Source organism: Pseudophryne corroboree, chromosome 8, assembly GCF_028390025.1.
Source record: "Pseudophryne corroboree isolate aPseCor3 chromosome 8, aPseCor3.hap2, whole genome shotgun sequence".
Taxonomy (NCBI): Eukaryota; Metazoa; Chordata; class Amphibia; order Anura; family Myobatrachidae; genus Pseudophryne; species Pseudophryne corroboree.
In genome coordinates this window covers 415008259-415035196 of record NC_086451.1, presented here as the reverse complement: position 1 = coordinate 415035196, position 26938 = coordinate 415008259, and the positions used below count along the sequence as shown (strand labels likewise).

Below are 26938 nucleotides of genomic sequence, written 5' to 3'. Positions count from 1 at the left end.
TTAGACCATATTTAAGATTTATTAATAGGAATCACAATCCAAACAGTCAAAATATATTCATCAATGTTAAAGCTCATTAAACCAACGAAGATTACAAAAACAAAATATATTTTTCCAGTTGCAGCCACTGGTCTAGTTTAGTGCAAATACACAAAACAGTGAGCTGTGAAATGAAGCAATACCCTGTCAAAGGACATCCACAGCATCACCCGTCCATATACTACAGACCAGTAAGCCATCCCCAGGAATGTGCAGTATCACCCTATAGGCGGTATTCAATTCTTTTCACCCCCTTCCACACCAGTTTTGTTTCTGCTGATGGGTGTGGTATAATAATTTCAGTTCGCTACCCCTGGGGTAGTGAGGGCACCCCAACTCTTTATACAGCTAAACCAGATTACTATGGGCGCGATATGCGCAATAACGGGGATCACTTTAGAAAGGAGATTCGGCATGATATAACATTTGAATACCGCCCTATTACTGTATATCCTGCTGGAGGTAACATCAGACTTCCGCTGTGGAATTCTTTATTGCTTTTCCCTATTTGGTAAGCATGTGGTGCAATAGGAAGCAGAGGTTCTTGGTAATAGTCCAGTATCTCAGGTTGTAGTGCAATCACGCAGAGGTTCTCTTGTTTCATTACAGAGGGGTGCTGTCTCCACACACCAGGGCGACTTCAAACAAGTATATAGTGTTTTCTTAAATTTTTATTAGCACATAAAAAATCTGGTATCTATTGCTTTAAATACATGACCCTTGCTGAGCTCCAGTAACAAAACCTTTCTACAAATCGTTAACCTTCTAAAGTCAAACATGCAATAGTAACGCACACCTGTCACCTGCTCACAGTTAATGCGGACATTTTGTGGCCTCAACTTGTAATCCCTAGAGTCCACCCCAGGGCTGTACCTAGGGGTGTGCTAGCGGTGCCGTTGCCCAGTGCGCACACCCATGGGGTGGCACTGTCACTGCCCCATGACACCTGCATTTAGCTTGCAGCAGCCTTTGAATGATTCCCTGGGCATGCACCTTGCAGTAGGTGCTGCTCCCAGATTTCCCCCTCCCCCGAGTGCTACTGATGGCATGTTTTGAGGGCGGGGCCTGGTAAAGGGGGCAAAAACGCTTTGTTTCTGCCCTGGTGCACCCTTATCAAATCACTAGGCATCTAGTTTCATGGCTACGACATACAGTACTTCTGGTTCCTAGTGAATTGATAAACAAAATGGCTCCCTTCATTTGCAGGTGACTGGTGCAGTTTTAAATTTACAACAGAAGATGGTCAGTAGTAAATGTATCCAAAAACACAGTATTATTCGGTCAGGAATTTAACTACATAAGTGTCACCAGATCTCAGGTTGTTGCCAACCCCTATTGTATTGTGTTACATATTGAGACACCGGTTCCATTACTAGAGCTGGGTTTGTTAAGCAGTATCTCACACCATCTCAACTAGGCTGTGTGTGGCACTGAAGCTTAAAACAAGGTCACAGAAAAAACCCCATTCATTCAAGAAGGAGAAGGGCTGTAGCACTCCTGTCACATGGTGCAGTGCGAAGCCGTAGTTTGTTGTTTTTGGTTTATTCTTAGACAAAAGTGGTTAACGTGGGTAAACACTAAAAGGCACAAGAAGAGAGAAACAACACAGTTTGTACACAAATGGAGAGAACAGCCTCTCTACTTAAAGAACACGTACACATTGGACAGTGGTGGCAGCCATTTTGTGGGCCATAAGTGAGGAGCTCATCTGTGTAATAAGGACTCCTGCCATAGCTAAGAAAGACTTTCTGTGGGCTGTACCAATCTGTCCTACCAATACACCGGGAACAATGCTAGTTATGTCACTAATTCATAGTGAAGTGATAAACAGCATAAATATATTGGATCAGCCCACAAAATGGCCGCCTTAATCCTGTGTAGGCAGGGTTCTCATAAAAAACGGTTATTGGCACTTTACACCTGAGTACAGACCAGTTAATCTAGTCACAAAGCTATAGATGAGGTCTCCATGGCAACTTTATGTAAACCTGTTCCATGCACGTGAGGCAACAAGGTTCCTTCTCCAACAAGATCCATGATTAGGTCTGTGGTTCCAGGATCAACGGAAAAGCTTCTTACATATTAGGTTTATATTCTACTTGGTGACTGACTAACATACATACATACATACATACATACATACAAGTCATGTCTTATTATCGAGTGTTGGAAATTCAGGGTATAAAATAAGTGTTGTGTGAATAAAATACACACATGCTCAGTCTCAGGAGGTTTGACTGGTGATGCAGGTCCTGCAGCCATGGCTTGGAGAGTGGTTATAACAATGCATTAAGTCTCCATTTTGCCAGTTCACTCTGCTTGCAGTCAGTAGATCTGGCTTTGCCTGTATTCAAGTATCAATGATCTCCTTTTCCAAAGCCAGAAGACTATTGCAGATAGTGGTTCATGCAGAGTACAACCTGACAATGCCACAGAATCATGGGAGAGTCTCCCTGTAACCATATTAGAGGATTCAGCCTATTCACAAAGTGTTTCTTTACCCTATACCTCCACAACTGAGATGAATTTGCTTTCAAGTTCAGTTTAAAAAATAAATCCTGTGTTCCAATGACTTAAGGATAAATTATTTGACAGCGTCTACGAGAACCAATACAGTGACGTTCCACTGGGAACGGTCACCAGGCACAAAACCGTTCTCAGATTGTTACCAGTCTTTCACAGACATATCCTGGGAAATGCAATAAGCCTGCAACTCCATGACCTGTTCTTAAAGCCAACCTAGACCTGTATGACCCCAAACCGGATGAAATGTTCCAGACAAGCTCCACAGTTAATGTTTAGTGGTTGTTAGTGGGTCACTGATGTAATGGCCCTCAGGCTGCCGATTCTTCCCCAGGGTAACACCTACAGCAGCCCACAGAAGAGAATTCTATCTCGGGCCTGGTGGCCTCACCCTCCAAGAGGACATCAGCAGAACTCTTCCACTCACTGATGATATCTTCTACTCGGGAGATGTAGAGAAGAGAAAGGAGAACTCCAAGGAACTAGCAGAAAAATTAAAACAAACCAATGAAAAGCCACATAAAGACATATAGTGGTATAAGATTTGTTATATCTAGCTCCAGTCTCACCTGTGGGAGAAGGATTCCCAGTAATGCTCCTGCCATGATGGTGTAATTATCCAAGAACCATATAATCACTGCATTTGTACAGCCTCTGACATGGATAAACTCCTGAGCAGCAACCCTCTGGCGAAAGGAAAGAAACAATTTGTCAGCAAAGAAGGGAGTGAAGAGAGCCATGCGTCAGGGAGGAAGGGAGTGAAGAGAGCCATGCGTCAGGGAGGAAGGGTGTGAAGAGAGCCATGCGTCAGGGAGGAAGGGAGTGAAGAGAGCCATGCGTCAGGGAGGAAGGGAGTGAAGAGAGCCATGCATCAGGGAGGAAGGGAGTGAAGAGAGCCATGCATCAGGGAGGGATGGACAGAAGAGAGCGACGTGTCAGGGAAGAAGACAGGGATGTGTCAGAGAGGAAGGGAGAGAAGAAAGCCATGTGTCAGAGAGGAAGGGGCAGAAGAGAGATGTGTCGGAGGGGAAGAGAGTGAAACACATTAAGATATCTACCCAAGCTTTGACACTCACTTGGATTTCATCACATCAATTGCCATCTGGATCTTTACATGGACTGAGCTATTCTCTACATTATTGGACTTTGCTACTCTCCACCTAAACCACCACGCCTGCAGCATATGGACATCCAGTGGATCGTCTCTACAGCCTGCTATTCTGCAAAACACTGCTAATAGGACTGTTTCAGGACATCCATCCTACATGGGTAATACCTGCTGCTTTACTGGTCTCAGTGACCGACAGTGGGAGATCTAGTCCTAAAATATAAATTTCTCTAGTCCAGTATCCATATATATATGTGACTTTTTAATAATTTGTTTGTAATTAATTGATATCATAATCCCCTATTTGTAATCTTTTATTAATGTTTTAATACATGTTTCTCCGACGTCCTAGTGGATGCTGGGGACTCCGTAAGGACCATGGGGAATAGCGGCTCCGCAGGAGACTGGGCACAGCTAAGAAAGATTTAGGACTACCTGGTGTGCACTGGCTCCTCCCACTATGACCCTCCTCCAGACTTCAGTTAGAATCCTGTGCCCGGCTGAGCTGGATGCACACTAGGGGCTCTCCTGAGCTCCTAGAGAGAAAGTATATTTTAGGTTTTTTATTTTACAGTGAGATCTGCTGGCAACAGACTCACTGCAGCGAGGGACTAAGGGGAGAAGAAGCGAACCTACCTAACTGGTGGTAGCTTGGGCTTCTTAGGCTACTGGACACCATTAGCTCCAGAGGGATCGACCGCATGGAACCGGCCATTGGTGTTCGGTCCCGGAGCCGCGCCGCCGGCCCCCTTACAGAGCAAGAAGAATCCGGAAGATCGGCGGCAGAAGACATCAGTCTTCACCAAGGTAGCGCACAGCACTGCAGCTGTGCGCCATTGCTCCTCATACACACTTCACACTCCGGTCACTGAGGGTGCAGGGCGCTGGGGGGGGCGCCCTGAGAAGCAATAAATACACCTTGGCTGGCAAAAATATCACAATATATAGCCCCAGAGGCTATATATGTGATAAATACCCCTGCCAGAATCCATAAAAAAGCGGGAGAAAAGTCCGCGAAAAAGGGGCGGAGCTATCTCCCTCAGCACACTGGCGCCATTTTCTCTTCACAGTGCAGCTGGAAGACAGCTCCCCAGGCTCTCCCCTGTAGTTTTCAGGCTCAAAAAAAGAGAGGGGGGGCACTAAATTTAGGTGCAATATTGTTTATACAAGCAGCTATTGGGGGAAAAATCACTCAGTTATAGTGTTAATCCCTGCATTATATAGCGCTCTGGTGTGTGCTGGCATACTCTCTCTCTGTCTCCCCAAAGGACTTTGTGGGGTCCTGTCCTCAGAGCATTCCCTGTGTGTGTGCTGTGTGTCGGTACGGCTGTGTCGACATGTGGGATGAGGAAGGTTACGTGGAGGTGGAGCAGAGGCCGATAAATGGGATGTCGTCCCCTGTGGGGCCGACACCAGAGTGGATGGATAGGTGGAAGGTATTAAACGACAATGTCAACTCCTTACAAGGCTGGATGACGTAAAACAGCTGTGGGACAGCCGGCTTCCACGGAGTCTGACTCCAGGGTCGACGAGGTTGAGACATATACACAATCCACTAGGAACATCCGTTACATGATCTCGGCAATAAAAAATGTGTTACGCATTTCTGACATGAACCCAAGTACCACATAAAAGGGGTTTTATTTTTGGGGAGAAAAAGCAGCCAGTGTTTTGTTCCCCCATCAGATGAATGAATGAAGTGTGTAAAGTAGCGTGGGTTCCCCCAATAAGAAACTGGTAATTTCTAAAACGTTACTGATGGCGTACCCTTTCCCGCCAGAGGATAGGTCACGTTGGGAGATATCCCTTAGGGTGGATAAGGCGCTCACACGTTTGTCAAAAAAGGTGGCACTGCCGTCTTAGGATACGGCCACCTTGAAGGAGCCTGCTGATAAAAAGCAGGAGACTATCCTGAAGTCTGTATATACACACTCAGGTTATATACTGAGACCTGCAATCGCCTCAGCATAAAATGTGCTGCTGCAGCGTGGTCTGATACCCTGTCAGATAATATTAATACTCTAAGACAGGGAAAATAGTTTGCTAACATAGAGCATATTAAAGACGTCGTCTTATATATAAAGGATGCACAGAGGGATATTTGCCGGCTGGCATCCAGAATTAATGCAATGTCCATTCTGCCAGGAGGGTATTAGAAACCCGGCAGTGGACAGGTGATGCTGCCTATAAAAGGCACATGGAGATTCTGCCTTATAATGGTGAGGAATTGTTGGGGATGGTCTCTGGGACCTCATATCCACAGCAACAGCTGGGAAGAAATTTTTTTTCCCCTTAGGTTTCCTCACAGCCTAAGAAAGCACCGTATTTTCAGGTACAGTCCTTTCGGCTTCAGAAAAGCAAGCGGGTCAAAGGCGCTTCCTTTCTGCACAGAGACAAGGGAAGAAGGAAAAAGCTGCACCAGCAGCCAGTTCCCAGGATCAAAAATCTTCCCCCGCTTCCTCTGAGTCCACCGCTTGACGTTGGGGCTCCACAGGTGGAGACAGGTGCGGTAGGGGCGCGTCTCGGGAACTTCAGGGACCAGTGGGTTTGCCCACAGGTGGATCCCTAGGTTCTGCAAATAGTATCACAGGGATACAGGCTGGAGTTCGAGGCGACTCCCCCTCGCCGTTACCTCACCTCAGCCTTGCCTGCTGCCCTCGGAGAAAGGTAGTACTGGCGGCAATTCACAAGCTGCACTTCCAGCAGGTGAAATCTAGGTACCCCTCCTTCAACAAGGCCGGGGTTACTATTCCAAAATGTTGTGGTACCGAAACCAGACTGTTCGGTGAGACCCATTCTAAAATTGAAAGCCTTGAACACTTATATACGAAGGTTCAAGTTCGAAATGGAATCGCTCAGGGCGATTATTGCAAGCCTGGATGGTATCACTGGACATCAAGGATGCTTACCTGCATGTCCCTATTTACCCTCTTCACCAGGCGTACCTCAAAATTGTGGTACAGGATTGTCATTACCAATTCCAGACGTTGCCGTTGGTCTGTCCCCGGCACCGAGGTATTTACCAAGGTAATGGCCGAAATAATTATCCCGTACTTGGACGATCTCCTTATAAAGGCGAGGTCCAGGGAGCAGTTGTTCGGCGGAGTAGCACTATCTCGGGAAGTGCTACAACAGCACGGCTGAATTCTGAATATTCCAAAGTCGCAGCTGGTTCCTACGACGCGTCTACTGTTCCAGAGTATGGTTCTGGACACAGAACAGGATAAAAAGGGTTTCTCCCGGAGAAGTCCAAGGAGTTGTCGTCTCTAGACAGAGACCTCCTAATACGTATACAGGTGTCGGTGCATCAATGCACGCGAGCCCTGGGAAGGATGGTAGCTTCTTATGAAGAAATTCCATTCGCCAGGTCCCATTCAAGGATTTTCCAGTGGGATCTGTTGGACATGTGGTCCGGGTCGCATCTTCAGATGCATCGGCGGATAACCCTGTCTCCAAGGGCCAGGGTGTCGTTGTTGTGGTGGCTGCAGTGCGCTCATCTTCTAGGGGGCCGCAGATTCGGCATACAGGACTGGGTCCTGGTGACCACGGATGCCAGCCTTCGAGGCTGGGGGGTAGTCACACAGGGAAGAAACTTCCAAGGCTATGGAAAAGTCAGGAGACTTCCCTACACATAAATATTCTGGAACTAAGGGCCATTTACAATGCCCTAAGTCAGGCTAGACCCCTGCTTCAACACCGGCCGGTGCTGATCCAGTCAGACAACATCACGGCGGTCGCTCATGTACACGACAGGGCGGCACAAGAAGCAGGATGGCGATGGCAGAAGCCACAAGGATTCTCCGATGGGCGGAAAATCATGTGTTAGCACTGTCAGCAGTGTTCATTCCCGGAGTGGACAACTGAGAAGCAGACTTTCTCAGAAGACACGACCTCCACCCGGGAGAGTGGGGACTTCACCCAGAAGTCTTCCAAATGATTGTACACCGTTGGGAAAGGCCACAGGTGGACATGATGGCGTCCCGCCTCAACTAAAAGTTACAAAGATATTGCGCCAGGTCAAGGACCCTCAGGCGATAGCTGTGGACGCTCTGGTAACACCGTGGGTGTACCAGACGGTGTATGTGTTCCCTTCTCTGCCTCTCTTACTCAGGGTAATGAGAATAATAAGAAGGAGAGGAGTAAGAACTATACTCATTGTTCCGGGTTGGCCAAGAAGAGCTTGGTAACCAGAACTCCAAGAAATGATCTCAGAGGACCTATGGCCTCTGCCGCTCAGACAGGACCTGCTGCAGCAGGGGGCCTGTCTGTTTCAAGACGTACCGCGGCTGCGTTGACGGCATGGCGGTTGAACGCCGGATCCTGAAGGAAAAGGGAATTCCGGAGGAAGTTATCCCTACGCTATTTAAAGCTAGGAAAGAAGTGAACGCTAACCATTATCACCGCATATGGCGGAAATATGTTGCGTACTGTGAGGCCAGGAAGGCCCCAAAGGAGAAATTTCAGCTAGGTCGATTTCTGCACTTCCTACAGTCAGAGGTGACTATGGGCCATATGGGTTCTATGGGTTCCATTAAGGTCCAGATTTCGGCTCTATCGATTTTCTTCCAAAATGGAACTGGCTTCACTGCCTGAAGTTCAGACATTTGTCAAGGGAGTGCTGCATATTCAGCCTCCTTTTGTGCCTCCAGTGGCACCGTGGGACCTCAACGTGGTGTTGGGTTTCCTAAAGTCACATTGGTTTGAGCCACTCAAAACCGTGGATTTAAAATATCTCACGTGGAAAGTGGTCATGCTTTTGGCCTTGGCTTCGGCAAGGCGGGTGTCAGAATTGGCGGCTTTGTCATGCAAAAGCCCCTATTTGATTTTCCATATGGATAGGGCAGAATTGAGGACTCGTCCCCAGTTTCTTCCTAAGGTGGTATCAGCTTTTCACTTGAACCAACCTATCGTGGTGCCTGCGGCTACTAGGGACTTGGAGGACTCCAAGTTACTGGACGTAGTCAGGGCCTTGAAAATTTATGTTTCCAGGACGGCTGGAGTCAGGAAGACTGACTCGCTATTTATCCTGTATGCACCAAACAAGATGGGTGCTCCTGCTTCAAAGCAGACTATTGCTCGCTGGATTTGTAGCACAATTCAGCTTGCGCATTCTGTGGCTGGCCTGCCGCAGCCTAAATCTGTAAAAGCCCATTCCACGAGGAAAGTGGGCTCTTCTTGGGCGGCTGCCCGAGGGGTCTCGGCTTTACAACTTTGCCGAGCTGCTACTTGGTCAGGGGCAAACACGTTTGCAAAATTCTACAAATTTGATACCCTGGCTGAGGAGGACCTTGAGTTCTCTCATTCGGTGCTGCAGAGTCATCCGCACTCTCCCGCCCGTTTAGGAGCTTTGGTATAATCCCCATGGTCCTTACGGAGTCCCCAGCATCCACTAGGACGTCAGAGAAAATAAGATTTTACTCACCGGTAAATCTATTTCTCGTAGTCCGTAGTGGATGCTGGGCGCCCGTCCCAAGTGCGGACTGTCTGCAATACTTGTATATAGTTATTGTTAACTACAAGGGTTATTGTTGAGCCATCTTTTGAGAGGCTCTGTTGTGTTCATACTGTTAACTGGGTATATTATCACGAGTTATACGGTGTGATTGGTGTGGCTGGTATGAGTCTTACCCGGGATTCAAAATCCTTCCTTATTGTGTCAGCTCTTCCGGGCACAGTATCCTTACTGAAGTCTGGAGGAGGGTCATAGTGGGAGGAGCCAGTGCACACCAGGTAGTCCTAAATCTTTCTTAGCTGTGCCCAGTCTCCTGCGGAGCCGCTATTCCCCATGGTCCTTACGGAGTCCCCAGCATCCACTACGGACTACGAGAAATAGATTTACCGGTGAGTAAAATCTTATTTTTTATATCACAAATGTGCTATTACCCTCTGCAACTACTCCGTCCAACTTTTTAGATTTAAAAGCGCTGGTATATCTTTATTCACAATACATTATACTACTGTATATCAGCTCAATTCAATCTAGAGGTGTTTTAAGATATCAGGGGACCCGAGTCGTATTGTATTGTATGCGCCCCCTCAAATATGGCACCGGCAGCTGAACAGAAGATAGCAGAGGCTCTTGCACAGTCTTAGAGTCTTTTGCCATCTTCTGTGTATGTGCCGCATTTCCGCCAATTTCTTTGGCGTTATGGTGCCAGCAGCTGCCCCGCCACACTTCCTTCTGTGTGCAGTGCAGGAGGTAAGGGTCGCCCTAGGCTCAGGCGACTGTAAACTCCGCACCCATAACAGATACTGTATGCTACTACCGCTGATTGTAGCTCAAGCTGGGCATCCAGGACACAGAACAGGACAGTGCCGGCCCGTACACACTAGCCGATATATCGGCCGTTCTCTTGAACGGCCGATATATCGCGGGTCCGTCGGCCAGTGTGTACGGCCGATACGTCTGTGAACTCCGTCATTCACAGACTTATCGAGTCGGCCCCGCAGCACAGCCGACGGCCAGTATATGTAACGATATATTGGCGCGTCGCTGTGTGTGTACGACGGTCGGCCGACCGCCCGTACACATGCTGCGGCGGGCAGCGGTGATTGACAGCTGAACTGAGCGGGCGTGTCGTCAGTCCCCGACGGATCGGGCAGTGTGCTCAACACACTGCCCGATCCGTCCATAGATATATCTGCAGATCAATTGATCTGCAGATATATCTTTCTAGTGTGTACCCACCTTTACTTGAGCTTGGAAATTCATAGAGCTTTCTGCTGCAGACACTGTAAATGATGGCTGTGTCTTTCCTAGGGGAACCTTAAGGTCATCTGTCCTAACTAGAGAAACCACTAAGCATCAGAGAAAGGAATAGATAGAAGCAGCGTGCCATATAGAACGATATAGGAAATATCAGGAAATCAAAACATTTTATAAACATGACAGGGAAGAGAAGGAACACAGTACATATAAGGGGCTGATTCAATTAGCTGCAAGATTCCATAGTCGTTCTGTTTCTAGCTGCAATTACAGTAATGAAACCCTTGCTCGTATTTGCTCACACCCTATGAAATCATCACCTAAAGTTTGCATGGAAATATAACACGTGATGCTACTATGGGATTTCACAGCTAATTGGCCTTACAAAGCAGACATCAAGTACTGTACTTACATCATACTTCATGGCTTGGTACCCGCACAACGTGTTCATTACAGCAGTCTACAAAAAACACAGAGTCTGGGTTTTAGAATACAGATTTTTTTTAATTTTTTTTTTGACCCATGAAGATAAAAAGGCAGTTTCCGACAGTTTTAGGTCGGAAGGGGTTCCGACCTATTCATTACGGCCCCGTTTATTCCGACAAGTCGGGAAACCAGACTTGTCGGAATGCACGTTGATCGGCGGCTTCAGCCGCCGATCAGCGTGCATTGTCGGAAGCGGGGCCAAACCAGACAGGTTTTAGCCCTGTTTCCGACAATCTCAATCCGACTTTAAAAAAAGTCGGATTGAGATGAGTGAGCTGAGAGCAGGAGACGGGGGAGCAGCGGGAAGAACAGGGACCCAGCGGCAGCGTCCACCCAGCTCCAGCAAGCGACGTCCCGCTTGCTGGAACCAGGTGGACTCTGCCGTGAGCCTCCGCTGCTGCAGCCGCTGCTCCCCCCCCCCCCGTCTGCTCCGTCTCCTCCGCTGCTCTACATCCCCCCCAGTACCGCAGACATCACCCACTCCTGGCGGCCGGCGCCGCTGACAGCTCCCTTCCCCTGGCGCCGCTGACAGCAGCAGCAGGACAGGACACCGTGAGCAGCCAAATCCGACAGTCGGATTTGGCCGCTCTTTTGAATAGGGGTTGTCTGGTCCAATCCGACAACTGCATGTCGGAATGGACCCGACTCTTATTGAATATACCCCAAAGTGTCAAACACCTGCACAAACAGCCAATAAGCAGTACAGGATGCCGGAGCTTGGGATGCAGGCAGAATACAGACAGCGGCATCCTGACGCTCAGGATCCAGACACCTACTTGGTAAGTATACTACCACAAATCCCTAACCCACTTTACTCGCAGCCTAATCCTAACCCACCCCCGATGCTGCCTAACCCTAATCTCCCTCCCTGCAGCCTAAACCTCCCCCCGCCCCCACACACACACAGCCTATCCCTGACCCTCCCGTGGCTTACCAGTGTGGAGTCCCAACAATCCTTCATTCGGGATTCCGGCATTCGGGATCCTGACGCCGGCACTTCAATCCATGTCAGGATCCCGGTGTCAGGATTCCGAGCAGTGTTGGGATTCCTCCGGCATCGGTATTCTATATGCTGTAATCCTGACCAGATCACAGCAGTACAAAGGACTTGGGGTCAGAGTCCTACAGACTTACAGCCTATGGTCAAACTGCTCTGCCTGATGTTAGGGTAATAGGGATGGGGTCTGGGACTGAGTGTCGACACCAATTGGTCGACACAGACAAAAGGTAGACATGGAAAAAGGTCGACATGAGTTTTTTATGTTTTTTTGGTGTCGTTTTCTTCGTAGAGTGACCGGGAACCCCAATTAGTGCACCGCGTCCCCTCGCATGGTGCCTTCGCTCCACTCCGCTTCGCTCGGCACAGATTACCGTTCCAATCGTAGTCCACGTGGATCGTTAAGTATGAAAATGTTCAAAAACAGAAAAAAATCGTGAAAAACTCATGTCGACCTTTTTCCATGTCGACCTTGTTCCTGTCGACCTTTTGTCCATGTCGACCTAAGGTGTGTCAACCAATTGGCGTCGACCTAAGGTGTGTCGACCTTTGTGCTGTCGACCTGGAGTCCGGATACCATAGGGATGGATATGCAGACCAAATGTGGCAGCATTTGCGGGGGTTGCTAATGATAGTACTTGCTGGTGGGAGGGGGTAGACGGGTCAGGCATTACCGGCAATGTACAGATAATGCATACAAATCCCAAAACACCCAAGTGGCAAGATTTATATGTCATTTTGCAGGAAAATATTAAATAAATAAGATGGAATTATTTAGGTGGTCATTCCGAGTTGATCGCTAGCTGCATTTGTTTGCAGCGCAGCGATCAGGCTAAAAAATGGCAGTTCTGCACATGCGGCGCAATGCGCACGTGCGACGTACGGGCACAACGAACGATGTAGTTTTGCACAGGGTCTAGCGATGCATTTCAGTCGCATTGCTTGCCGCAGAGTGACCGACATGAAATGGGCGTTTCTGTGTGGCAACTGACTGTTTTCAGAAAATGTGCAGAAAAACGCAGGCGTGCCAGGGAAAACGCTGGGCGGGTTTGTGACGTCAAATCACTAACTGAACAGGCTGAAATGATCGCAAGCGCTGAGTAGGTTTTGAGCTACTCTGAAACTACCGTATTTTTCGGACCATAAGACGCACTTTTTCTCCCCAAAAATGTGGGGGAAAAAGTATGTGCGTCTTATGGAGCGAATAAGAGCAGATGCAGATGGAGTTCGCGTGTAGCGGCGGGTCCTGGATGCTGCTGCTGAGCCGTCATCAGCAGAGCGCGGCGCATCTCAGAGCCCAGCAGCAGAGCCCGGCATCATGTGACTTCCCCCCCCCCCCCCCCCCCGCTCCCCCACACCTCCTCCCTCCTCAGGAGTTTCCCTGCAGGCAGCGTTAGCTGAGTGCCTGGACATGGGGGAACCGGCGGGTCCTGGATGCTGCGCCGTCATCAGCAGAGCGCGGCGCATCTCAGAGCCCGGCATCTACCCCACACCTCCTTGGTCCTCAGGAGTGCACCCGGGGCAAGCGTTAGCTGAGAGCCTGGACGCGGGGAACCACTGGTACTGTCTACACAGAGAGAGAGAGAGAGAGAGAGAGAGAGAGAGAGAGAGAGAGAGAGAGAGAGAGAGAGAGAGAGAGAGAGAGAGAGAGAGAGAGAGAGAGAGAGAGAGAGAGAGAGAGAGAGAGAGAGAGAGAGAGAGAGAGAGAGAGAGAGAGAGAGAGAGAGAGTTCTTTTTTTTTTCCAGTTTACTTACTCTAAAAACTAGGTGTGTCTTATGGTCCGGCGCGTCTTATGGTCCGAAAAATACGGTACACAAATTTTTTTTGTAGCCGCTGTGCGATACAACCGTTTGCACTTCTGCTAAGCTAAAATACACTCCCAGTGGGCGGCGGCATAGCGTTTGCACGGCTGCTAAAAACTGCTAGCGAGCTATCAACTCGGAATGACCCCCTTAACCCAGTTTGTTACAAACAGTGACATACATAGTGCAAAAATGTTTGTGACTTATAATTGTAATGTGCACTCCGCATGCATGGACCAAAGGGGAGATTCGAATGTGGTTGGAGGGTGCATCGCTGATATGGAAATGAGTCAGGAGGAGTCTGGTATAAGTAGACCCCTTTGCATGCATTAGTGATCCAGTGCTGCATCCTAGGATGCAGAATCAGGGGGCAGATGTACTAAGCAGTGATAAGAGTGGAGAAGTGAGCCAGTGGAGAAGTTGCCCATGGCAACCAATCAGCATTGAAGTAACATTTAACATTTGCATTTTATGAAATTATACAGAGCAGCCGATTGGTTGCCATGGGCAACTTCTCCATTTGCTCATTTCTCCACTCTTTTCACTGTTTACCACATCTACCCCTTAATAACTTACAAGCCACCGCAGCAGCTCCTACAAAGAGGCCAGGAAAACACAGATCTGCCCCAGAGTTTACACCACGTTACATAGATGTTGGTGTTATTACCTTGTTGGTGATACAGCAGGTGTAGGGAACGCCGCACGCCAGAGGCCCGGGGGCCGTGCAAGAGTGATACTCGTTCCCTTCCCAGTCCATGTACTCCGCTCCCCCACAGCACTTGAACTGGAAGAAAACACATTTCATTTCAGTAACAATACAAAGCAAGTTGTTCTGATGATTTCTCCTTAGCATCAGAAATCGTTTGGGATCTCCGCATTAAATGCTCTCCAGCTTTAGGTTTTATACCAAGACAAAGAAAAATGAATTACAGAGGCCCATCTGTATTTCAGATAGTCAGGGTTTTGTTATATTATAGTTCTAGATTACAGAAGTAGCATTCTATCCTCAACACACCACCAAGCATTATTTGTCAGCCGTCACCTGTTTCTGCACAAAATCCATGATATTTTTAAAGTCGAGATCATCATAATAATTCTTTATTCCACGGCGAATGTTGTTATTCAGGAAATCCATGGTCTAGTAATGGAAAAGAGAGCAGATGTCACTGACTGGTAGCATGGACGGGGGTAGAAAAGCTTACACTTCATTTTACATAAACTGTACATATCAGGGGATCAGGAGTTGCCAGAGCAAAACTTAAGCCAATACAATAACACACCACACACATTGGCAGAGGTCAGCTGGCTAGCACGCATGATGGACTAGACCAGTGATGGCTAACCTTGACACTCCAGCTGTTGAACTACACATCCCAGCATGCCCTGCTACAGTTTTGGTATTTGGCCATGCTAAAACGGATGCAGGGCATGCTGGGATGTGTAGTTCAACAACAGCTGGAGTGTCCAGGTTAGCCATCACTGGACTAGACCATTGGCTAGCCAAGCACAAACTCCATGTTACATAGCATTAGAAGGATTTACAAAGGACTCACCTGGTTTCTAAAAATCAGAGCGATTATCCCACCTGTGAGCTCCAGTAAAAGGCAGACCCCCAGTGTGTACATGAACTGTAAGGATATAACAAGTAGGTAAGATGAAGTACAACAGTCTGAACTGTCGAGCAGGTAAGTGCGGGAAGCACGGTCAGAATGTAGAGGCACTTACCACCTGCAGTAGGCACAGATTATCTCGGAGCGAGGCCAGGACCCCAATGAAGGACACAACGAACATGACCACTCCCAGGAGGATGAGGATGATGGCAGGGGCGAGGAAGGCGCCATGCAGAGTCTTATATTTCTGCCTCTCCACTTCAGCATATATACCGATAGTCAAGACAAGGGCACCAATCAACTGGGAAGGAGAGAAAGAAGACGTTGGAGAAGACAGACACCTCCCGGGTACACATGGTGTATGTGTTTTATGTGCCTTATGTATTGTCAATTTGCCAGCAATGGCACCAGTGAATCATAATGACGCAAATGAGCCTAAACATGCTTTAAACGGGGAAATGACCCGCAGGGCCGCACACCGCTTGTCGTCAGCGGCATACACACTAGAATAAGGTAAACGACATCACTCAGGAAGGGTCAAAATGAGCGAGGTTGTTTAATTTATCGCTAAGTGTGTACCCACCTTAAGAGCTGATCTTCTTCCAACCCTCCCAATACCCTCACTTCCCACAATTTCATTATCTCCTCTAGCCCTCAATTATGCGGCCTTGGAGTTATCCTGGATTCCTCCCTCTCCTTCAAACCATACATTCAGTACCTCTCACAGTCCTGCAGTTTCATTCTCAAACATATTTCCAGGATCAGACCCTCATCCACTCACTGGTCATCTCCAGATTGGACTACTGTAATCTCCTATCTGGCCTTCCTGACAAAAGACTCACTCCACTTCAATCTATCATCAATGCTGATACCTGGCTGATCTACCTCTCCAAACGTACTATGTCCACCTCCCCTCTCTTACAAGCCCTTCACTGGCTGTCCTTACGAACCCAAATCAAGCTTCTCTCACTTAGAAAGCCCTCACCCACTCCTCTCCCATTCACATATCTGACCTCATCTCCCTTTACACTCCCACCTGCCCTCGTCACTCAACAAATTCATGCTGCATCTCCTGCGAACTGATTACTTCCTCCCATTCCTGCCTCCAAGATTTTGGCCATGGTACTTCAACCTCAAGACCCACTTCTTCATCAAACCCAGACATCTCTCATCCTAACCCTCTGCTACATGGCTCACTTCTACCCCATCTCTCATCCTAACCCTCTGCTTCATCGCTAACTTCTACCCCATCTAGGTCTAACAAGCAGGGCACTCTCCCCTCGTGCTTTTCCCTCTCTGAAGGTGTGTACTGTACACACTAAGACTTATCCTTGCGATTTTGACTATATAGTCAAAATTGTAAGGAAAGTTACTGCAAATCGCACTGTGTTAGGCAGCTTGCGATACAGATGCGCACTCCCGTGGGGTCGGTATTGCAAGGAAAGATAGACTGTGTAGGCAAGTTAATCTTGACTATCTAGTATAGGGGTGGGCAACAGGTGGCCCGCGGGCCGGATGCGGCCCGATCCTGCCTGGCCCGCTGTGCCCCACCAGAGTGCAATGACAAGCGGCCCGACATGCCGCTTGTCATTGCACTGCTCTCAGACGCGGCGCCGCTGAGGAAATCCCGGTCACGTCACAGGGTCAGCTGACCGGGATTTCCTCTGTTATCATGCGCTGGGAGGCACGGGGGCGGGCACTGCAGTGAGCAGGAGCGGCGGCCGAGAAGCGGCAGCCAGTGAGGAGAGGAAGCGGCGGGCAGCGAGCGGGAGCAGGAGAGGCCACATCAGCAGTGACTCCGGCCGGCAGCAGCGCAGATCATCGGACAGCGGGGATCGTCTGCCACTGTGACAAACAGGTAAACCCCCTGTCCAGCCAGCCCCTGGATCACTGCTTAAGCTGCCATGTAGGTTTAGGGGTGGGGAGGGAGGGGAGTTAAAAACTGCAATATGGGTTTAGGGGAGGGGGGGACAGGGGGTAGGGACTGTCTGCCGTAATGTGTAAAAAGGGGGAGCGGTCTGCCGTAATGTGTAAAAAGGGGACACTGTCTGCCGTAATGTGTAAAAACGGGACGCTGTCTGCCGTAATGTGTAAAAACGGGACGCTGTCTGCCGTAATGTGTAAAAACGGGACGCTGTCTGCCGTAATGTGTAAAAACGGGACGCTGTCTGCCGTAATGTATAAAAACGGGGGCGCTGTCTGCCGTAATGTATAAAAACGGGGGCGCTGTCTGCCGTAATGTATAAAAACGGGGACGCTGTCTGCCGTAATGTGTAAAAACGGGACGCTGTCTGCCGTAATGTGTAAAAACGGGACGCTGTCTGCCGTAATGTATAAAAACGGGGGCGCTGTCTGCCGTAATGTATAAAAACGGGGGCGCTGTCTGCCGTAATGTATAAAAACGGGGGCGCTGTCTGCCGTAATGTGTAAAAACGGGGGCGCTGTCTGCCGTAATGTGTAAAAACGGGGGCGCTGTCTGCCATAATGTGTAAAAACGGGGGCGCTGTCTGCCGTAATGTGTAAAAAGGGGACGCTGTCTGCCGTAATGTGTAAAAAGGGATCTCTTTTTGAGTATTGTGTGTGTGGCCCTCGAATATTCGCTGGAAGTGTTAAGCGGCCCCCCAGCTGAAATAATTGCCCACCTCTGATCTAGTACAAAGTATAGTCAAAATTAGCACTTAATCAAAATCGAAAGTCAAAATTGGTGCTTCTGGGCTCTGGGGGAGTTCAAGGGAAATCGCATAGTCAAAATCTGAGCTAGTCAATATCTCAGCATGTGTATGCACCGTTAGACTATTTTCTACTCCGTACAACGGGTGACCAGACTTTTTGAGTCGGTGATCTAGTTTGAAAGCTGAAAAGCTTTTGTGATCTACCTAGGTGGGATAATCGAGTGTGCCCAAAAAGGGGTGTGGTATAACAAAAGGGCCGTAGCCTTGCTGCACAGGGTGTAATGTCTGTCTCGCATGAAATCACTCATTGGCCCCCACAGGTAAAAACTTCAAACACATATGCCCCCCACAGTGCCACATATGCCCCCACAGTGCTGCTCACCGTTTTGCTGCTGTGGTGAGGAGAGCACAGCGCGCGCTTCTCCTGCCTGCCGCCCTGCCCCTCAGTCTGGTCCCCCGGCGGTGACGGCAGCGTGTATATCTCAAATCAGGCGCCGGTCCGCGAACTCTGATTGGCTAACGAACTGGCGCCTGATTTGAGATATACACTCAGCTGTCACCGCCGGAGACCAGACTGAGGGTCAGGGCGGCAAGCAGGAGAGGTGCGTGCTGCGCTCTGCTCACCTCTGTGGATGGGCGGCAGGTTGCATGTCCGCTGTCGACCAGTTGATTGCGATCAACTGTTTGGCCACCCCTGCCGTACGTCACCTAACCCTCGGTTTCTGCCGCCCTGATATTTCAGGGTCCTGTCCCTGATGCAGCAATGTTTATATACCATGTACATGTCCTACATTGTCTTGTACTGTTTTCTCGTTTTGCTCATTTGTTGATGTACTTTGTTAGGCGCTGCAGAACCCTTGAGGCACCATATAAATAATTAATAATAATAAAGTGCTTGTTTTAAATCACAATGGTTTCTGCGATCTTATTCATAGCTATAAGTGTGAAAAATACATTACATCAAAATATAAGCATATGGCATCAAAGCTAAATAATACAATACATAAGTCATATTTCAATGATTGTCATTACAGGTTGTAATTGCGCCATCTGGGCTTAAGCTCGATATAGTTAGAAAGCATCAGCTATCGGTTTGTATGGTGCCAGAGAGCTTTCCTATACATGGATACCCACGCTAGACATATGTATACATACATGATTACCAGGAGGGGTAGTAGAATTAGGAAAAGCTGGGGGTGTGGAGGGAAAGGAGTAATGGAGAATGGGTGGAGATAAGGACACAATATCAGTACTAGACCTACAATATAATGTGCACATATCCATACGTGCCAAGTCCTGGGGTTGTGAGAAATCTGCTCTGTGTGTCCCACTTCACTGTGCCACACTAAGCCTCTGCGACCGCAAACCCTCTACAACTCAAGTAGCTAATGTGATTAACTGATGACTGAATTGCAGTTCCAAAGAATTGTGTAGTGAGGAAGTTATGGAGTCACACTTAAAACAAGGTTTCCGGCAAAGAAAGTTCTATTCTAGAAAAATAAAACCCCTTAGGCCCTATGGCATTTCAGTCCTGCAAACAAGATCCAGGCTAGTAACCGGAGCAGGGCTGGTCAGCCTGGGAAATGCTGCTCAACCCACTAAACAAACAGACACAGCCCAATAAGAGATGGCCAGGAGATCAATTCTAACCACAAAAATAAATAAATGTAATAAGGAAAAACAAAACAAAAAAGAAAGACAAAATGACTGGCAGAATAATGGGATCATCAATTTAATTTAAACATTTATTTCTGTATCTGATCAATATTCAGCAATATAACAAAGACCTCATTCTAAAAATGCATGAACCATTAAAAAGTTAAACTGCGTCAACTGTGGGCCTGATTCCGAGGTGAGACTAAAGTGACTGTGCACCAGGACAAACCCGTACCTCACAACTGTCCAGAATTTAGTAGGACAGTCCTGCTAATTGGACACTGCCCCACCCGCGGGCGGGCGGTTGGAGGGGGAGAGGAGGCGACAGTCGGGAGAGCCAGTGAACATTGCTCTGCAAATCTATCAGTGCGAGGAAGGGAGCTGGGGGCTGTTCAGCCACTCAGGAAGCGCTGGACACGCCCCTCAATGACAGAAACGGTGGTTAAGCCCCTCCACCTGAAGCTCCACCCCATTTCCAGCCACTGCCACGTCTCCACCACAGCATGTCCCTACTCAAAAGATACGAAAGTTGGGAGGAGGGACACATACGTGTGCCGGAGGGGCGCAGCCGAAATTAGGGTACGTGGCCTAGTGGAGGGTGCTGGGATTGCGGGCCACACCCCCACAATCTCCACTGTGGGGGCATGCCCAGCGCTCTGAGCAGCTGGCATGCCCCCTGTCCCTCTCCCAGTGAACAGACGCTGTGTGCATGCATGCGCACAGCGTCTATTCACTGCTGCTAAGCAGAGCAGCGAGTGAGAGAGGGTCTCCCAACTCCCCCTACCCACACACAGGTGGGACAGAGGGACAGTCCCCGAAAAACAGGACTGTCCAGCCAAAATCGGGACAGTTGGGAGGTATGCAAACCATGTTGCAGGAGTGCAAATACATTTGCCTTCTTTGCATGCAGGGTAAATACTGGCTGCTTCTGCATGTAGCCCACAGATGCTGTGGCAGCTTTATTCTTACACTGCTATTTAGACATGCCCCCTCCCATGTCTAACTCTCTCTGCACATGTTACATCTGCCCCACCTGCAGTGCAGCATGGTTTGGCTAGGTGCACAGTTACTTGCTACTTTTTGCTTTACAAACACGTGAGAATGAGGCCCAGTGTTCCTTCCAGGATCTAGAGAAGGTGCCCATGTTTTAGCCAGTTGCATGCATTCTATTGACGAGTTTGTACCTGTTATATACACACCATTGCAAACTCCTTGTGTGATTTCTTTATATATTTAATGACATATATATATTTAATGGATCCCGACAGCCGGCAAATTGAACGTATCCCGTAGTGATACAGTACGTCTAAAATTTTGCCCTTCAAAATTTAAATATGCACTCATCACTGATTAGGTGCAAGGTGCTGGAAAGAACACGAGTATTGACACTGCAGACACCTTATTCTGGGTGTGGTTCATTAGGCCGACATACATTGGGTTGACCTGGTCATTAGGTCGATATGGAAAAAGGTCGACATGAGTTTTTTTTACCTTTTTTTTTAGTGTCGTTTTCTTATAAAAGTGATGGGGGAACCCCAATTAGTGACCCGTGTCCCCTTGCACGGCTCGCTTTGCTCACCATGCTTCAGGCAAGGTGAGCAAAGGTTACCGTTCCCGGTTGTAGTCCACGTGGATCGTTAAGTATGAACAAGGTCAAAAAATTAAAAGAAAAAAAAAAATTATAATTTGTGAAAAACACATGTCGACCTTTTTCCATGTCGACCCAGTACACGGATGTTGACCAAACATGGCCGGCCTCACTCATGTCGACCTAATGACTGCCATCCCCTTGTTCTGTACACTAAATGCTCCATACCATTATAGCTCCACATGCTGTTCCGTAGTCACAGAAATATTACTTGTGGTATAGGAAGTGATCAGCCTCCAGCAAGAATATTTGTATCTGTAATTATGTACTATAGTGTTTGATTAACAAGTTTTAAGTGCCAATCTGACCTTTTACAGTAACCTATGATTTATTTAGTTTTTTTCTTTTATTTAATTTGTTTTCACATTTTGTATTAATTCTCTTCACTTTAGCTTGTTTTTTGCTGATTTGTCATTAAGGTTACTAATATAACATTGAATTTGAAATAAGGTAGTGATGCCTACTATTTTAAAGGCATTAATCTTTAATTGTCGGTTATCCTTGGGTGTCCTGCAAAGGAACTTCCTTTAAGTTTCCATTTGCCTCAACAACTGCACCCAGCAAGGTCTGCAATGTAAATTTACTCCTTCGTCCCTTAAGTAGAACCTCAATACTGACCCTTATAAAATACTTAGGGGCCAAATGATCAAAAAATATTTGTGGGATATTCCCCAAAAAATGGCCATTTTGGGGGGGAAACCCACTAATATTAAGTAACTCCAAATGTACTACGGAGGGACAACATCAGAAAGGCTACCAATTAGCCGATGTATAAGAAGAGGTAGCCTCCGTTCCCCGGTGACGAAGGCACAATGTGCACCAGGACCCAAACCAGGAGCAGTGTCACAGCTTTTTATGCTATCACACTACTTCCAGCTCTTCACCAGAATGTCTCTTATCGGACCCAGTCTCCTGGCTAGAGAAATTAGTAAATTTGCGTGAATATTTTTTCACTTTGCAAATTTAGGCAAAAAATATTTATCACATTCTTATTAAAATGCAGATTGTGATAAATATGCCCATTAGGAAGATGAAAGAAATGGTTAAGGACCGACATTCACATGTTGGGTCTCCTAAGGCTGAAGCTCTCATAGCAATAGGGCGGGTGGTCTTCAGTATGCAGACTGACGGGATCCTGGCGCACAGTATACCGGCGCCGGAATCCCGACAGCCGGCATACCGAAAGCCGGCATACTAACACTTATTCTCCCTCGTGGGGGTCCACGACCCCCCTGGAGGGAGAATGAAATAGCGTGGCGAGCGCAGCGAGGCCGCAAGGGGCTCATTTGCGCTCGCCACACTGTCGTTAAGCCGGCGGTCGGGCTCCCGGCGCCGGTATGCTGGTCGCCGGGAGCCCGTCCGTCGGCATACCATACTGAACCCCAATAGGGCCCATACATCAGCGCCTGATTACCGCAATTCCCCATTCCGTTGATGGCTGGCTTGGGGGGGGGGGGGGGGGGGAATCAGAGAAATCAAACATGTTGGATTTAAATGACTCTCCGATTCCGACCAAAAATGATCAGGAAGTCTGGGAATTTTAGCATGCTGCTTTTCCCCAATCTTTGACGGCCGACTGTTTTGATTTGCCTTTCAGGAAATCGCGGCACTGATGTATGGCCCGCATAACACAGAAAAAATAAAAATCAGGTGAAAGACTAAGGATGTGATTGTGGCTGATACCTGATGTTTAAGAGCCAAGCAACAATTCAGGACAATAGCAAGATCCCCCATATGTTGTGTAATGCAATTCTGATCTCTCAAGTGTAAGTTCAATTGGTTGGCTATGCTGCAGTCTTGTCCTATGATGCTGATCTTCTATCAAAAGACTTTTGTTTTATCAGGATTCAGTCATAGCCAACTAGCACTCATCCACTCCTAGAGCTGAATCAGTCATCGGCCACCCGTACTGCCCACTTTCACTCGGTAATTGGGTGGCTATGGGCAAGTGGTGGCCAGCTCTGGAAGACTTGCTCACTCTTCTTGGTGGCCAGTAGCTAATCATGAAGCAATCCTACATAGAAAAGTTTAAGTTTGTTTTCAGTAGCAATAACTTACTATTTTAAGTACGCATTGGACTGTGAAAAACAAAAAAAGGACTATTTTCCTATAAATCAGTATCTCCTTTTTAAAAATCTCTCTGGAAGGAAAACAAGTATGGCTGCCAGACGCATGCTCACAGCTGATTGACACTTGGTAGCAAAGGGGGTAGAAGGAGAATGAAAACAGATCAAAGTGGAGTTCCAAGCCTCTCTGCTCACTAACAGCATTTGACACATGACTGACTGCCACATAACACTATGAAAAATTGACTAAATTATAAAAAATTAATAGCAACTTGAAGAAACAAATCATTCAAAAACAAGAGCACACTTACAGTGTAGGATTTAAAGCCACAAATATCTGAGATAGTATGCAGGTTTTAGTTTTTTTTACTTTACGTAGAAAACAGGTTAATCTGTAATGGCAGCAAATACCAATGCTGGGGCCTAACTATGGGTTTCCCTGGACGTGAACCAGTTTATGGAAATAATTTATCCAACATATTATATCCTAGGATAAAGAAGAGAGGTCAGATTGACCATCCTTTTTCGCTTTTTAAAGTATACTTGTCTACTCTCCCGAAACTGCTTTAATTTGAATTTTTCCGACTGATCTGTTACTGGCTGCACATTGCATCAAGAAACTTCTGCAACAATCTTAGGTAATGTGCACTTTGCGGACTTTGGGGGTCATTCCGAGTTTATTCGCTAGCTGCCGTTGTTCGCAGCGGTCAGGCTAAAAATCGGCATTTCTGCGCATGCATATGCACTGCAATGCGCATGCGCGACGTACGGGTACAAAGACGGTTTTGCACAGGTCCTAGCGAAGCTTTAAGTCGCATGGCACTAAGCAAGAAGATTAACAGGAAGGGGGCGTTTCTGGGTGTCAACTGACCGTTTTCAGGGAGCGTTTGGAAAAACGCAGGCGTGCCGGGGAAAATGCAGGTGTGGCTGGGAGAACGCTGGGCGGGTGTGTAATGTCAAAAGCCATCCCACCAACGTTAGAATCAACGCACACGAAGAGTAAGTCCAGGGCTGGTCTTGTTTTGCACAAAATGTTTTTGCAGGTGCTCTGCTGCACAGGTGTTCGCACTTCTGCAAAGCGAAAATACACTCCCCGGTGGACGGCGACAATGCGTTTGCACGGCTGCTAAAAACTGCTAGCGAGCGATCAACTCGGAATGACCCCCTTTATCCCTACTGATCTATTTGGTGGTGTCCGTGTGCTATTTACGCTAAATACATTTGGAAAGGGGATTCCCGTGACTGGTCGTACTCTGGGCATCGATTCAAGTACCCTCCATCATATCCGATATCATACACTAATAAGTTGTCAACAGTATTCCATTCACTCGCTCTCCGTAGGAAGAACAAGTGAAGTGTAGACCGAGAATTTTAAGGCGTTGCATATATTTTGTTATATGACCAAAACGTGACTCTATGCTTTACAGAACTAGAAGTACATTTAATCCTGTCCACATCTTGGTGTAAAAGTTCCCAGAGAATTTATCCCATGTACATATTCAGTGATTCGTAATCAACCGATGACGCTCCAGTTACGCAAAAGCAAGAGCGCAAATTTTACTTTATGCATTTAAAATAAATAAAAGCGGTCATCTAGCGTTTCTTTCATACTTGGGAAATCAGCTCATCCGACCCATGTTAGAGTACAAATTTGGAAATGTTTTCGATCCACAATGTGGTATGAAACACGAAATTTATTTGGAAGATTATCCGAAATCTTTAGGAATACAAATGTTGGTTGTACCCTCTATAGTCTGTAAATTTGTTACTACAGTCACTATAGATATGTTGCAGTTATTCACTTTGTCTTGTTCTCTAATTTTCCCTTTTGAATCTTGTATTTATTGACTTGTGTACATGGTTTTATTTGTCTTATTCATTGTGCTGTGTTACCATGAGACTAGCTTATACACTTATTTGATGCATTAATCCCTCCTGCCGACTCCTCAACCTGTTTTGGTTATGGACTGTTGACATGTTTGATCAATTGTATATTTTTGATATTCTAATGAGTGACTTCAATAAAAAAAAAATATATATATATAATAATAATTTGAAGCGCCTCCCTTGGCACACTGCAGCCCAGCACACAGCAGCGAGAGCTGGACTGAGGAGAAAAGCTGCAGTGACTGATGCCAGGTAAGGGAGGGAGATATCAGACCTGGGCACGGGTAATTAGTACCCTCACCCCACATCTGACCTGGGCCCGGGTAATTAGTACCCTCTCCCCACCTCTCTCGGCGCCACTGCAGAGCCATGTCCACTTTTACCATTTAAGGTGGGATGCACTAACCAATGGTGGTATATACCGCCACACATCACATTCATACTAATCACATATATACTAACGTGAAATTACTATCGCAAAGGACAGCTCATCTGATGAGAGCTGCCGGTCACTCCACTTCTGGGTTTCAGCTCCGGGAGTCCAACGCAGCAGCCGCAGGGGGTGCTGGGAAGAATCAGATTGGATCCCTCTCAGAGCAACACGAAGACCAGCATTGCCCGGCTTAGTACATATGAAAAAAGCGGCCAAAGCCCAAAAACCACATTTCCCCTTTAGTACATCTTGCCCTAAGACCGGTATCCTATTACATGTGGTAATATACCGCACAGTGAAAACAGGCTTTTTAGCCTGATAGTACCAAACGACCCGTTATTGGATGATAACACATAGGATCCGGTATAAGTTCTTGATCCCATCTGTTATCTGTCAAACATTTTTTCAAAATGGTTCTACTTATCGGTGAGGGAAGGGGAGGGGGGGGGGGGGGGTCTGCTTTGCGTGCCTGAGGTACGTGAAGCATAATCTCTGATATTTGCCAGTTTATGGGGTTCACTGGATAGCCCCCATTAGCTGCAGTAATTTACCACAGCTACAAGTATACCGCCATGTTCTAGAACTACGGCCATAGCCATGTACACTCCAAGCCTGTGTACGATGCTGCTGCTCTTCCGTGTCAGTGTCACAATACAGCAGCACACTTCCATTTTGCCACTGAACTACAGAGCAGCATCAGCAGTAGCTTGCTCCTGCACATTCCCCTCACCTCCATGACACTTAGAGCCAGATACAAGGGGCACCTTGGGCCAGCACCTCCCACACACGTCATGTTATATCATTACAGTTCTGGGGGGAGAAGGAAGATCTGTGTTAAACTTTCCCCATTCTAGGTAGCGGCAAGCCGAAAAAAGGGCAACATCGTGGCAAAGACCGTGCCTGCCTCCATGGGACTTTGCTCCTTCCACCAGTCGCACACGCCATGTTTCAGGTCTGCTGATACAGAGTATCTTTCCACCAGCCCTGCAGACATCTACATACTGCATGTTACTATTCCTGTAGGGCAGGGGTTCCTAACACTGTCCTTCAGACACACTACAGGATTTAAGGCTAGCCATACTTGGGCACAGGTGACTTAATTAGTACCTAGGTTATTTTTATTTAACCATCTGTGCTGAAGCCTGGAAATCACTTAAACCTGGACTGTTACTTGCTATTGTGCAACTCCGCATCAGCACCTAAAAGTGGAAAAAGCAGCTTATGCCTTTGATCACAGTGACCACGTCATGAAGGAAGCTGCAGTGCACTTACGTCTGCAAAGACATACGTCTGACCAAAGTGTT

The 26938-nt window shown here is 47.5% G+C and overlaps 1 protein-coding gene across 1 annotated transcript in view; it reads right to left on the bottom strand.

Moving 5' to 3' along the window:
• TSPAN15 (tetraspanin 15) overlaps positions 1-26938 on the bottom strand; it is a 32075-nt gene continuing 5137 nt past the window's right edge. Inside the window, exons 2-8 of the mRNA XM_063937912.1 lie at positions 15388-15573; positions 15216-15290; positions 14705-14800; positions 14330-14446; positions 10789-10836; positions 3132-3248; positions 1-3044 (exon numbers count right to left, since the gene is read on the bottom strand). Of these exons, the coding sequence (XP_063793982.1) occupies positions 2874-3044; positions 3132-3248; positions 10789-10836; positions 14330-14446; positions 14705-14800; positions 15216-15290; positions 15388-15573 (810 nt within the window). The 3' untranslated portion in view covers positions 1-2873. The remainder of the gene's footprint in view (positions 3045-3131; positions 3249-10788; positions 10837-14329; positions 14447-14704; positions 14801-15215; positions 15291-15387; positions 15574-26938) is intronic.